Source organism: Harpia harpyja, chromosome 21, assembly GCF_026419915.1.
Source record: "Harpia harpyja isolate bHarHar1 chromosome 21, bHarHar1 primary haplotype, whole genome shotgun sequence".
Taxonomy (NCBI): domain Eukaryota; kingdom Metazoa; phylum Chordata; class Aves; order Accipitriformes; family Accipitridae; genus Harpia; species Harpia harpyja.
In genome coordinates this window covers 12,320,269-12,335,355 of record NC_068960.1, presented here as the reverse complement: position 1 = coordinate 12,335,355, position 15,087 = coordinate 12,320,269, and the positions used below count along the sequence as shown (strand labels likewise).

General features: G+C 35.1%; 1 protein-coding gene across 3 annotated transcripts in view; it reads left to right on the top strand.

Annotated features, from left to right (window-relative positions):
• The window catches only part of PARN (poly(A)-specific ribonuclease), a 62,614-nt gene that overhangs the window by 26,557 nt on the left and 20,970 nt on the right, over positions 1–15,087 (top strand). For all 3 annotated transcript variants that reach the window (XM_052772591.1, XM_052772593.1, XM_052772592.1), the window contains exons 20-21: positions 2,444–2,530; positions 9,049–9,123. In XM_052772591.1, the coding sequence (XP_052628551.1) occupies positions 2,444–2,530; positions 9,049–9,123 (162 nt within the window). The remainder of the gene's footprint in view (positions 1–2,443; positions 2,531–9,048; positions 9,124–15,087) is intronic.

The window sequence follows — 15,087 nt, the reverse complement described above, 5'->3', positions numbered from 1 at the left end:
AAAGTGGGATCTTAACACTTTCCCCCTCTCCCCTCACCCCAGCAGTAAAAACAGGATGCAAACTAGTGAAGAGCAAATGGTTCTGAAAATCTGGCCGTTTCACAATTTGTGTGCAGCAGTACCTTTACTGAACTTCAGTCAAAACATCAGAATTCTTTTGCCACATGAGATTATGATAACATAAATGGAAAAATATTACTTGAAATATTTTTACATTTCACATTATTTCAGGTTACAGACCTGGGGCTCTAATAAGTTGCTAATGCATTTAAATGAAAACAGATTTTACTAATATAAAGGTCCTTAATGTTATGGGATGTTACACTATGAGGGAGAAAATGTCGGATGAGTGTTACCACTGATGTCTTGACTTACAAAAATGTGAAGCCCTGGAGGTCAGTCTAGTCCTCAACTAGATGAAAGCTTAGTTTTATACTGTGAAGTCAGATACACAAATGTTGTAAAAATGATACCCATCTGGAAGCAATATTGATATGAAGATGTTTTCTACTCCATGGATCGGAAAGCTCAGACTGGAGGATGACCCTTATTAGATGCTAGTTTAATGGTAACAGAATGCAGTTCTAGAAAGATGGAAGTAACTACTGGAGAGAAAAATATATGCTGTAAGGGCATATATTTAGTTTTTAAATGTAGTTAGGTGATCAGATCACTGAGCTCTGGCTCTGCGGATCTATTGGAATGGTGGTCTAATTATGTTGCATACTTCTTTCCCCAACTGTTTGATATTGAGTGGAAGAATGGATAAATACTTTGGGTCATTGAGGGAATGCCAAAGCTACTAAGCTGTAAAGATGCTACTTCCACTTGCTAGCCAACTTACAGGATTGTTTTGATACTTTGCCCAGAAGAGCTGCCAAAAAAGAATCTGCCTCTGAAAGTCTCTCTCTCTTATCTGAAAGGCACTCCTGTAGAACAGACTGTTGCAGATGTTACAGCATAATCTGAACCAGGAAGACTTTCTAAGCTTCAAAACGGAAAGTACATCTAGGGTGGCATGTTTGGCTGGCTGCTTTAGAAACTTATTTCTATTCTGAGATTTAAATGCTACTGTATGTTGAGGAAGCTATCTGGTTGGTTGTTGTCTGTAGGGGCATTTTTGCAGAGAATTGAAGCCACACAAAGAATAAGGTCACACTTCTGTGGTAGATGTTCTTGGAGACTGTATTGAAAAAAAAAAAAAAAGGTGAGGCGTGGCTAACTAGATGACTGTCATAAGTCTTGTGTTTGTCAGTTTATTTGTCCTGTAGTGTTTCCAATGTGATCAAGTTAAAATCTGATCATATAAAGCTGTGTGTAGTTAACCTTGAGTTAGCTTTAACAAACCATAGCAGTAAATTATAAAGTGGAACACTCCACTTTAATGGTTCAGCCTCTGTCTAACATCTAATATAAAATGGCAAGGGAACATCTAGCAGTGTCATGCATAAAACCATAAATCTCTGCAGATACCTGTGGAGAGGCTCAATTAATGATTTGTAAATAGTTTCATATGAAAATAGAAAATATTTCAATATCTTTGTACCTTAAAATACGGTATCCCACTTGTTTCTTTTTAAAATATGATAGGAATTCACAGGTTCTAAAAGCTCAAGTATCTAGTGAAAGGAACTTCAGTTGTTTGTACATTGTGGTGATTTCTTATGTACAAATGATCTTTACCAGGCGGGGTCAAAGGTCCATCTTGTTCAGTAGCCTGCCTCTGTTGATGACCAAACCCAGATGTGTAGCGGGAAGTATGTAAAAGTAAGGCAGATATATAGTGATAATTTCTGCTGTACTCTTACCTCGTCCAGCAGTTTGACTTGGATTCTCTCTTTCAAATTCACAAAGCTCCAAATAACTTTCAGTGTACACCAAAGACTTCTTCTGTACTTCTTCTTTAGATGTTGGCCTTTATATGCTTTTTTTTTCTTGGTGCAGTTTTTAATAAAAAAAAAAAGTCTGTCAGTGTGTATATTCTAGCTTGTACCTAATATTACATGAAAACTGAATTGCACATTGTTTCACAGTAAGTTTTTTATTGACAGAAAAATAGCAACATTGAATTATTGCTCAGAATTTTTTAAAGCTAGACCTGGAGCATGAAGAGGCTGTTGGTTTTTCCTTCTGTCCTTGAACTTGGTGCAAAGGATGCGAAGGACTGGGTTTGTGGGCATTTCCCACTGCATGTGATGCTGTTTCAGTGTCTTACACAGATGAGCTAGTAGGATTTAGTATGTCTATTTCATGCATAATTGCAGGCATATTTTCATTGGTGCCTGATGTAGATTCACAGATCTCTTTCTTAAGCCTATTTTCTTATTTAAAAAGAAAGAAAGAAAGAAAAAAAACCCTACATGACCATATTGGATAAGTTTCTTACGATATTCTAAAAATATTGGTATGACTCTTATTTAACAAATGCTTTTTTGTTTCACAGTGCAGCCAAAACGAGATCATGTTCTTCATGTTACTTTTCCCAAAGAGTGGAAAACTAGTGACCTTTACCAGCTTTTCAGTGCCTTTGGTGAGTGATATAGTGTATCCTTCCTTCCTTCCTTATATTCCACCCCCCCGCCCCCTTGGCCATTAGCAAGTACCTCTGGTTTTGTTTGTTATTTTTTACACATTAACAGATGAAGATTTGCTCCCAGTATAGGTAATGATGAGTTGCTTTTTGTAATTTTTGAATGATGTCCTATGGACTTTCTTTGTAATGATGTGTTGAAAATGTCTGCCCTGATGAACTGTTCTTTAGAAATTTTTTTATGTGGTGCTTGTTGAATATTGTAGGCCTTTGGTCCTTTTATTTACAGCTTCTCCTGGGAGGAGGTAAGAGTTTATATAGGTGGGTAAAGGGAATGGGGATTGGTGTGAAAAGGCATATCAAGGTTTTAAAATAAGGTTCATCCTGCAGTCTGCTTAAAGCCAGGTGCTAACTTACATGAGTTTAGGCAAGCAAGCAAGCTTGAAAATAGCCAATTTGATTTTCAAGATTGTGAACGCCATCCAAGTCAGAAGGAACAACAAAAAAAGCTATCTAATAATTGGGGACTAGTAGTCCTGTTGTTTCTCTACTAAGTATTAGTCTATAATGTAAGGACAGGGAGATCCTAATTAATTTACAGTGATCTCCTGATACCTAACTCTTGCAGCAGGAAACAGTGGTTATGCTTTGCGTCCCTAAATCAGACCAAGAATGATCTTTCATACAGCCTTGTGTTGGATGTTGTTTCCAAGATTTTTATTGCAGATTGGTTTCTAGTTTCTTATTTGAAAAAGATCTTTTGGGCTTGCAAATAATTTGAAATTATTTTTCTGGGGCTTCCCCCCCGCCCCGAGAGGTAACTTCTTTCCATTTCTTAAAACATTTAATGTAAAACAAAAATTACACTCTTATTAAAATAATTTTTTGCATGATTTTCCAGAAATATTTGTTTGCAATACTTACAATATGTTATTGGAAGTAGCTTATTAAATGTTATGTATAACAGACATCTATGCATCTCTGGACCTATATAAAATTCACTCAGTTCCTTCTGACTTTGATCTGTACTGCAGCATGATGCCGGTATAATGCTGGATAGGATTTAATATTCCCGATTGGGAAATCTAGAATGTGAGAATGTAGAAAGTTACTGAGATTCTTCTAGAGTTGCTATGACAGGGGTAAGAAACAGCACAGTTTGGACATTGTTACTATAGGCTTTTAAAGACTCAGCCATATAATTTTTCTTATTTTATCAACTGCCCTTCAGTGTTGGTGTGAAATGCAAGCAGAGATCACTACCACCAGGGGTCACACTTACACATCTCAAAATACTATTCAGTTTTGAAATTCCCATTTCTCTCACTTCTCCAGATTTCAGAGCTGAATGTTTTCATACCTGGATTTACAAACTCCTGGTATTTGGGTAGTACTTAATCTATATTTTGTTTTAGGTCTTATTGCCATGGTATCTCAAAACAAACTGCAGATTATTCCTTCCAAAATTCTAGGAGTACCCATGCTTTTTCAGTTGTAGCTAGACAGAGAGACAGTGTGGCGCAATGTGAGGTTAAGTGATTTGCCAAAAGCAAAAAAAAATATGGCAGTAATAGACATGAATTATCCCAATTTATTACACCGTTAAACAAAAGTAGTTTTAAATTAAGCTTTTACCTGGATTAAAAATCAATTGTTAAGTTAAATAGCAACATTAATCTGGCTTTATAGAAAAATTATTTTGAATTTGTTTTAGCCTAGTATGAATCGAAGCAGAGTTGTAATCTTCCATGAAGCTTCTAATGAAAGCAGTGAAACAGCTGAAGGGGCTGCAGTGTCAGACTTGGAACTGGCTTACGCTTGCTACTCTAGAAGGGGTGTTCATGATTCTGAAGTCTTTCAGTACTGCAAGCATACCAAGTGGACACCTGTTCATGCAAGATGTTTTTATAGTCTCATGGGTGAATGTAGTTTCACTGTACAAGTACTTGGAGTACTATGCGGTCTCTTAGAACACTTACTTTCTTTAAATTCTTAAATTTGTGTAGTTTATTTGGTCATGCTGATGTGAAATATGAAGGTATTAAAATAGTATTTGCTGGAATACAGCTTCTGTGTGTAGCCTTCGCTTCTACTTAAATGAATATCTTTGATGGGCTTTAATTAAAACACATACTATCAAAGTATTATAAAAACTACTTCTTAAAAATTTTCCCAGTGAGTGGAGTCAAACCTATGCATTGTATTTTGTGAGAGCGTGAGAGTTGTCTTTAAGAGGGAGGTGAACGCTGGTGTAGTTCATGGAGTCATAGTGTTCTTGAAGATGCATAAATTACTTATTTTAAAATGTAACCAGTCCTTTGTGTGTTTAAATCTTGTTCTAGTAGTCCAAAGTTCTACACAGGCGAGTTTTAAGTGACTCTTAAGCATGTTTTTGAGACTCATTTAAAAGTTCCATGCACTACGACATCTGTTCCTGTTAACAACTCTACTGCAAACTCAGTGTTTAACTTTTCTTAAACAAAAAATAAAAAAAAAAAAAAAAATATATATAAAAATAAATAAAGTGTTCTTCCAAGCTTATGTTCATATAGACATGTGAGTTTTGAGTGTTGGTTTTTTGGTTTGTGGGGCTTTTTTGGGCGTGGGGCGGGGGTTTTTTTTTGTTTGGTTTTTGTTGTTTCTTTTGGTTTTGTTTTTGTGGGGTTTTTAAAAGTTTAATTCTATTTTTCTCTCTGCATTTCTGGCCTTTCCTCCTTTTTCTCATGCCAACATTTCCTTCAGCTGTTCTTGCTTTCTTGGTACCCTGTCTTCCTGCCAGAAAGGTGGAAGCTCTGTTAACCCTTCTCAGTTATTCACCAGGAAAATGTTGTGTTCAATATATGTGTCAACCTTTGCTTGTAGAATAAAAGCTTCAACTATTTCTATTATCTGATGCAGTCAGTGTCCAGAAACTGTTAGCAATTCTATCATGGTGTCAATGTGGTCTTTTTTTTTTTTTAAATTAAATTAAATTGTAAGAAAATGGAATATATTAATAAACTTTTTTGGTTAAATGAAGGTCTATATAGTCCAAATACCTATCCATAGTGTTTAATTGCCCCTAACAGTTCTGTAGGAAATATATAAGAACAGTGGTAAAGTAAAACAACTTTCCTGCCTTCTAGCAATCTATAACTTAGGGACTCATGAGCTAGAGGTCACACTTGCATCTTTTCACTTGAGCCTGTCACAGCTTTCTCTAAGTCAGTCTAAAATCCTTCTTTATCCCATATATATTCTTGTCATCCACAGCACTTGGTGGCAGTTCCGTAACTGCAAATTAAGCATTGTATGAAAAATTCTTTTGGTTTTAAAATTCCTGTATATTTTATTAGATGTCTCTTAGTTGTTTTATAATGAAATAGTGATTCCCCTCTGTACATCTTTCTTTTAATTTCTGTTCTCATATCTTCCCCATAGCCATGTACAGGCATCTTTCTTAGAATTTTCTTTTGAAGGCTGACTCCCAGTTTACTTAGTCTCTTATACAGAAGCCTTTCCATACCTTTGGTCATTGTGGTATAAAAATGGAGGCAAGATCTGTTTGAATGACATAATCCATCAATATAATTTTATTCTGTGGATTTTAATGTTGTTTGCATGTTTGTGTTTATATATATAGAATATTAAATTTATTTATAGAAAAAAGCATGTTACTTTGCACCTTCATTTCAGAAGCAACAGATCAGAATTTCATCTACTATTTGGGCAAAGATGTTTTATTTCACTTGGTAATTCTTTACTTGACGTTACCCTTTTTTTAGCAAGGGACATTGTTTGACATTGCATGTAGTAGCAAATAGACAAGGGGTCATATAGGCTAACAATGGTGTTTTTCAAAGTATTGAAGACATTTGATCTATTCTGGAAGTGTAAAGAGAGAAACCCTCTAGTTTATTTCTCTAGAGCTGGTATTCTATTACATTGCTGTATATGGCTTATTTGGATTAGCCGTGCAGTAAGCTGACATGCAGCTGTATTGATTGCTGAATATTGTACTTCAAGTGGAGATGCATTTGCTTTTCAGATCTTTATCACCCTTTCACCATACTTTTGAAATGCACAATATTTACCGAGTGCTTAGAAATATTGCGGAATGATTTAATTTATTAATCTTGTCTCTCTTAAATTCTTATTTCTATATAATAATGAAATGTGACATAGTCTGAAATGAGTATCTTTTAAGCATGGAGAAGTACGTAAGAGCACTCGTTGCAGTTCTCTTCAGATTGCAGCTCAGTGTCCACTATTTCATGTTTGACTTGTTCTTAAAATTATATATTTAAAACGTATAAATCTGAGTATAAAGGCAGCATATGTTGGCAGGTATTGAAACCCTTAATTATCTAAAATACCAAAATCATTTAGAGTGCAGCAGGCTTTCTGCAGCAATGAATAAGTTTCTGATACTGAAATGATGTGCCATCAATAGGTTGGATTTTTATTTGTTTATTTTTAATTGGTACTTAGTGAAAATATAGGCACTGAAGTCCATTTGAGTAGTAGCTGAACTCTTTCAAGAGATTTTAGTCTGTCACTGATCCTCTTTGATATTTTACACTAAGGGCACAATTGCAAGATGTTCAGGACATTTTTTTCTTTCTGATCTTTCTTTTTGTCTGTTCAGGGTGGGTACGGAATTAATTAACTATATATATAAAGGAAAGAGGCAGAATCTGGACAGGACTTCCATGCTGAAGGATTACAGAAGAGTATTGTCTCGCATGTCTCATGATTGTTTAGAAAATTTTGTAATTTGTAATGCAAAAAGGGAGGACTTGATACGCAAAGAAATTCAGAGCAATAATTTGTCAGTGCACTTGGAACAATGTTAAATTGTGCAGTAATTTCTAATATTTAAAGGAAACTTGGTGTCAGGGTACTACCAAATGCACTACAATTTTGAGTTGCAATCATAAATCAGCTCAGGCTTTTCCTGTGTTGTGAAATGTTAAGTGTCCTGCCAAAAGCATGTTCTCCCTACAGTAAAGACCCTTACCCACAGGCAGCAAATATCTATGTTCTTCAAAGACTGAATTATTAGAAATTGAATTTATTTGCTCTACAAAGTGTTTAAAGAAATTCTAACATTTGACTTCTCAGTGTAGGCTCTTCTTAATAGCAGCCTTAGCCCTTTAGTATAGGGAAATGTCAGAAACCATACTGAATTAATTGTGGTTTTGGCAATGATCAAAATGATTATAACTTAAAGTCCCTTAAAGTCCTAAATAGCTGGCTACTTAAATATATAGCATGCAAACTAAATCTAACTAGGCTTTTTTTATATATAATTAGAAAATCTGTTTATTATCTGGCTGGATTTCAGAAGAGACTTCTATAACCTCGTAACCTGTAGGCTAAATTAGATTGAAATAGATTAAACATCTGAAAATAAAATGCATTTTAAGCCATTTTGCATCATCGTTTTTAACCTTGTAACATCTGAAGGTTAAATGGTGTTGTAACATATATAACTTGATTTCCTGGTCTACCTGAAAAAAATTGCACCAATTTTCAATATCTGAATTGTACTAACAGTAGAGCAGTTAGATGAGGACAGGAGATGTAAATGGCTTTCAGACTATAACAAGAACTTGTGTCTGGAATGGGAATCCTTTCCTCCGCTTTTGCTCGATTATGAGCTCTTTTAGTGCTAATGTGACATTTTAAGCCATTCACATAGAAAATGCACTAACTGATTGATTAATGGAGGAACTTATTTCCAGTTACTCTTCCATTGTAACAGCTTCCAAATGAGGTCCATGAGTTTGTGCATTTGTCCTCATATTTACTCAAACTAGGTTTTCATTGCACATCCAGGAGATGGTGTATAGTGGGATCTAAACAAACCAGAGTTTGAAGATTTAGAGTGTCGCAAGAACTGGAGTTCTTTACTTGCATGATCAATCCCCCCCACCCCCATCCCTCTACTGGAATTTCTTATCTTGGGTGTCTGTACTAGTAAAGGAACAGTGAGTGGTAAGTGGAGCTTGTCCATGCTGTGTCTTTAGGAAATGCTGCAGTTCTGAAGGATGGGTAGGTTTTAAAACCCGAAGAGCTGTTCTTTATTTTATTACAGAGCTGAAATTTCCCAGAAAAAATTGCTTCAATTTTTGTTGTAGAATTATATAGCACACATGAAGGGAAGACTAAAAAAAAAAAAACCCTAAGATTACTTGAATTGTTACAAGATTTGTTTAAAAAAAAAAAAAGCTATGAAGAAGCAGAAGAATACTCTGGGAGTGAAAAAGTTATTAGACTTGTCTCTTTCCTTTTGGTCCTTTAGTGGGTCTGAGGGTATATGGGATGCATATGCAGCCCTAACAGTCACTGCTTTTTGAACAGTTCTAGGCTCATGTACAACTGTGTATGCACTATGCACCTTTAGAGTGGACAAAAGCCTTCTCAGGTGAAGTTACTCTTAGTTGACTATCTTTTATGTCATGGCACATCAGATAAAATCTGTGACTGAGCCTAAGATAAAACCAGTCATAATCATTTTGTTTTGCCTTTTGTAGGTAACATTCAGGTTTCATGGATTGATGATACATCAGCATTTGTATCATTGAGCCAGCCAGAACAAGTACAAATAGGTGAGTGTCTCTGAATTTACTTCAGTACTAAGACTTCAGCTGGCTCCTGTAAAATGCTCTGAGCCAACAGGATCTGTGATTCTAATGACAAAAATACTGACTTGGTTCAGATGCTATAGTAGGAACTAAACTTTTAGAGTATCAGCACATGCATTGCAGCAAAGACAAGCCCAAACTGGACTTGATTGAGAGTATTGTGTTTCATTCCATGACCGTCTAAGTACCTGAACCTGTAGGTAGGTAGAGATTTCTTCACTTGTTGCCATATTTATTGAGGTTATTTGCTGTTACTTTGCACAAAGCAGAGCTATCAAAGACTTTTGTGGTCTTTGCCTTCAGATACCCTTTTGACTGATATACATGTTTGGTTTGATTTACATTTGCAAGTAACAAATGCAGTGGGAGAGCCTTTTGGTGTATTGTAGAACACATGCAAAATCATAGTCTCCAAACAGTCTGGACTGCTAATGTGTCTACAGTTTGTGTATTAATAATGTGCAATCTCTCCAGACCTTAATTTTTTTAGTTTTTATTTGAACTTTTGAGCTTAACTTTGAAAAAAGTTCATGGACATAAGTTCTACAGGAAAGTATACATGTTTAACTTTTTTCTTGAAAGTTCATTGGGTTTCGGTTTGGTTTTTTTTTATATATTGCTTCTTTGTTTGGATATGAGAAGAAGGGTTACTTCAAAGAAAAAAATTGTGCATGACTACATAAATACTCTTAGTGAACCCACATTCCTAATTCACATAATTAGGACAGATAGCAAAATTTTACTGTTTACAAATGTGCAAGGTACTCTAGAAAGAACCATTTCCAGTATAAGCAGCTGACTGAAAGCAGAGAGCAAAACATTATCTAGATATCATAAGAAAACAGAATAAGTAAAGCTCTTGAGAAATCATCAAGAATTAAGGAAAAAACAAAGGAAGAGACCAGCATCTCTGAATTTATTGAAAATATTGCTTCCAGTTATGAGGAAAACCAATCTTTTTCGGGTGTGGGTTTTTTGGGTGGGGTTTTTTTTTTTGTTTGGGGTTGGTTTGGGGTATGTTGTTGTTATTGTTGATGTCATTTTGGGTTTTGGGTTTTTTTGTTTTGTTTTGTTTTTTAAGATTTTTGTTTGATTGTAGTTGGATCCACAAGCTCTTAGTGGTTTCTGTAGTTATTTTGGGCATATATTTGAGGACTGACCCATAAACTTACTGCTGGGAACAATGACTGGAAGTGGACCATTATACATGATTATTTGGCATATGTTATGGTAGTGTCATCCCTATTTACTGAAATGCTTGCATCAAATGCTGTGGAGCCAGTAAGAACAGCAGTATACATAGCACTTTTGATTAAGTGGCTGAAATTTTGTTGTTCTTAAGAGCTATCCTGCCAGAATTCCCATGATTAAGTTTTAAAAAGAAAAATGAGAAAACACCACTGAGTTCACCATCATCTATCTTATGAAGCTCAAATAAAGAAGCTTTCAGGTTCTGGATGCATAATCAGTGCATCTCTCTAATGCCTTATTAACATCCTGTGAGTGTTTATTATACTTCCTCAAGCATACATATCTCTGCAGAGGATTTTGAGTGCTTACCAGCAGCCTCCTTACAGCAAATGCTCCATAGTAGCAAGAGCCATTGTTTCTTCATCTATATATGAATATAAGGACCATATAACTTCTAGTGAGAAGTTCCAGATAAAGAATTATGTCAAAATAAATGTGGCCCTATTTTAGCTAGCTCTGTAACTCAGGAAGGCATTGCTAGCACTTCTTGCCTGTGTCGTCTTAGTTTCTTGCCTCTGAAGCATTCGTGATTTGTAAACTGTATGTATTGTAGTTGTGATACCAGCTCACCATCAAAGGTTTGAGGGAAATGCTGTTCATCCAGCAGCAAGTACATTATAAGATTGGAGGGAATAAGCCTTAATCTAAACTGTCCTAAGTAAAAATTTACTCTGAACTGTGCAATCACAAATGATATGTTTGTGAAGTAGTAACTTACCTGAAGTGTCTGAAGCTTTTTATTTTAGACCTGATTAATCTTATTCAGAGTTTGATCTCCATGTTTGAGGTATAGGCTGAGGAAAAAATTGAATAAAGGGTTGGAATTGTTCCACCTTTTTGTCTTGCAAGAGGATTTGTCTTTGTGGTGAAATACAACAAAGTTGTGTTTTCTGCTTTTTAGTTCAGATGCCCTGACGTACAGAATACTTATAGGTCATTGTAAGATTATATAGCTTTGCCTTTTTTCCCCTCTTCTTTTCAAGCTGATTGCTTGTTTTCTGAGCGGGACTTGCAAGACTATTTGTTTTCAATAAAAATCATGTGTTTTATATAATTTCATAAGCTGAAAGCCTTCCTAGATGCTGCTACAGTAACTTCCGCACCACTATCACCTCAGTTACTTACCTATTGTCTGAATGCATGGCATACACATTCATCACCACTATTTTATTTATTTTTAATTTTAATTTTTTGTTACAGCAACTACATATTGTGGAAAGAACTGAATGTCTGCAGAACATTTAAACTGAATCTTTCTGGCACTGCTCTGTGTGTGTGTCTTTTTTTTTACGCTTTCACAAACAGGGAGGCTTGTTCTGTGGCCTGCATGCTAGAAAACGAGTTATTTGTTTGAAAGCTCAGGTGATTATTGTCGTTCATAGATTTTTTTATGAAATCAGGTTAGTAAAATCTCATATACTGAAAGCAGTCAGCCAACCAAGCTGATAAACTATAGCAACCTCAATTACCAAAAAGCTGTGCGATTTTTACTGTAAAATCGCTTAAACCTTGGTTTTTTTTCCTGTAATAAATACATCATAAAATCAATTCTGTTATTCTATTTCCTGATCTTAAATTCTTTAATGAACTGCTCTGGCAATAGAAGTCACTATTTGTACTTGTGATTTACTGAGTTGTGTTTAAGTGAAGAACCTAGGAAAAACTCATTATGTGGCCTGTTTTTTAACCTGTTTATATAAATATGTCTGCATCTTCTGGACTATATAAAAAGCCTTGGAGAACTGTCAAACAACCTGCATGGAGTGTTAACTGATTCTAGGTCTACCAAATTTTTTTAAATTCAGTTCGGATCTGGGAGGTGTCTTTATTTTTCAGTTGCAGCAGTGACTCAAATACTGAATATTTGGCTGAACTAATACAAAGTTATAGAATTGACCAGCAGATCATTTAAGGACTGATCTGCAGTCATCCCTTGATGTACATACTCAGGATAACCAGTTGATGAATCTGGCTTGTTTCTTAAAAACTTTTCTCCAATGCCTTTTTATTTTGTTCAACTTTATAGGTGTTAAAACAGAATTTGAATCATCATTTGTCCATATTTCTAGTTTTGTGTAACTGTATCTAAGGTTTGTATTGAAATTGTGATAATCTTGAGTCCTAAATACAGTTTTATTTTTTTCCATGCAGCTTTGAAAACTTTGAAAAGCTTTGCTTTTACTTTAAGATTCATTTTTACCTGATTAAAAAGGGGAGGGGAGGTGGGGGGGTGGAGGAGGGGATTTTATTTTTTTTCCTTCAAGTTGTCCTTCACATTTCAGATAATTAGAATTAATTTTCATGTCCATGCTTAACCTTTACGTCAAACAAATGACAGATCTCTTAAAATGTGACGCTTTGTATAAGCTGTTCTATGCTGTTTCTGTTGCTTCTAACTCCTGGCTTCAGGTATTTTAAATGGACTAAAAACTTGTTCATCTACACCCTGGGAATATGTTGGATTTCTCATGTTAATATGCAAAGAAATCCATTTTGAATATGTAAGTAATAAAATGTATCTGTTCATCCCCTAGTGCTCTTTAAAACAGTGTTCCTGAGTTATGTAATATCATGGATGGTAACCATTAAGACCTAGTCAAAAACTGATTGATAAAACATTGGTCCATATGCTTTTCTGTTTAAAAAGTATAAATCTGATTAGCTGAATTAAACTAAGTAGCTCTTCATATTTCACATGGTAATCAGTAGTGTATATGTGGCCAGGAAGAATGCACGTTCCAATTTTTTAATTTTTAAAGTGTTACCCTGAAGGACCTATGAATCTTTGCACAGTATCTAAAGACTTGTTCCCTCTTCCACTTACTTTCCTCTGAAAAAATAAGTAGGGGAAAGGGCAGGATTTTTATAGGCAATTTTGGAGCTGTTCCTAAGTTTCAAACTGAATATAGCATGCTTAAAACACATAAAACAGAAACCTCGGGAAACAAGAAGCAAATCCCTTAACCTTCTCATTTCACTGCTTATAATAATGTCCAAGAATCTTCACTTTATTTGGTTATTCATGTGACTCGCATATTGGCACTCTCTAATTTAGTATGAGTAGAAAAGGCTTGTTCTTGTATAAAATCATATTACTCTCTACAGTTAGAACATAAACTTCAGCTTGAAGTGGAAGCTGCATCAAGACAAATGTTAGTTAACTGTTTCATAATCACCACAGAGTTAGGTGCCTGCCATGTCTATATATGCAAGTTGTACCTGCATATTTAGAACTCAAGAACAATCTTTCCCCACTAGTGGGCTGTGTTGTCTGTCAGCTATCACTGTTGAACTGCTATGTTGTTATGTTAAAGCCAATAATGAGTTTGTGAAAGTGCTGGCTTAGATGGTTCTCATTTGTCACTTTTTACAACATGCTCTGCTGTAAACTGATTTCCAAGTTATAAGCCCCTGAAAACAATAATGGACAATAAACAGTATTTTCTGTTGAGGTTTGCTGTTCAAGGTAGGTAATGAATAAGAATTTCTTAAATGGTTTATATTCCTTTACTTAGATATGTGGGGGACAGAACTTACTGTTGACAAATTGTACTTCATGGGGTCTCAGCATTTCTGTCAAACGTGGAGCATGTGGTTTTTAAGTATGTGGCAAAAGATAAAGCAGTGTGCACTCTTACAATTGATAAATACAAGAAACTTCAGAACCAACTTTTGGTGTACAATTTCTGGCTTTTATGACTTTCAGCTTGCTGGGTAAGCTTGCTTTTGGATACTGTTTAGCTTTGTGTATTTATAAAGTTGGCTTTTCACCTGGAAAGGTTAGTATGAAATAAGTACTATTTCAATGCTTCTTGATTTACAGGGGTCTAGACTTCATACAAATAGTCTGGAAATGGTGGGGAAGATGGGAGAAACTTCAGCTTGTCTTAACTTTAAAGTAAACCCAGTATTTTATTTTAATTAATAAATTTATGTAACCCAAAGTATTTCAGTGTTTCAACCATTTCAGTATCTCAACCATTCTGGGCAGTTAACTAGTTTGTGAGTCCTCAGTTAATGCTTTGTATCCATGATAAGCTCTTGATACTCATGGTTTCTTGAATTTTGTTGCCAGCCAACTTTCAGTAACTATTCAGGTCGCTGGTCTAAAAAGAACCTAAATGCACTCTTAAAGGGAGGTTTCTTTAGATCTCTTTGCACTTGTGGAGTCTTTATAGACCATCTAAAATGTACTCTTAAAAAATGCTGTTACTTGAGGGTGGGTTAATTTCTAAAACATGGGAAAAGTCTTATAAATATGTTAGATTTTTAAAGTGCTTGAAAGTAAAATTGGGTTTCTGTTCTCAGACATTGGACATAGTTATATGTTAATGGAAATAATGGGTGAGTTTATCAGTGGTACTTCAAAAATACAACTGGTTTATTTTCCCTTAGCAGCTAACGCTTCCTCTTAATTCCCTTTACCTAAGGCTTAGGTGTAGTTTAATAATGTCTATGTTCTGATTATGAGCAACATCTACAATATTTTAAGAGCACTGGTTCAATTTAAGAGTGATTTTAACTTCAGAATCTTCCTGAGAATGTTTTTCTTGCTGTTTTAAAATGCAATAAATACACTTAACTTGAAATTTTAAATACATGTGAAAAGCAACTGCTTGTCATAAATGGCAAGCATTGAAATAATCTCAAGTTGTTCCATGTGTTAGTGCCCTGATA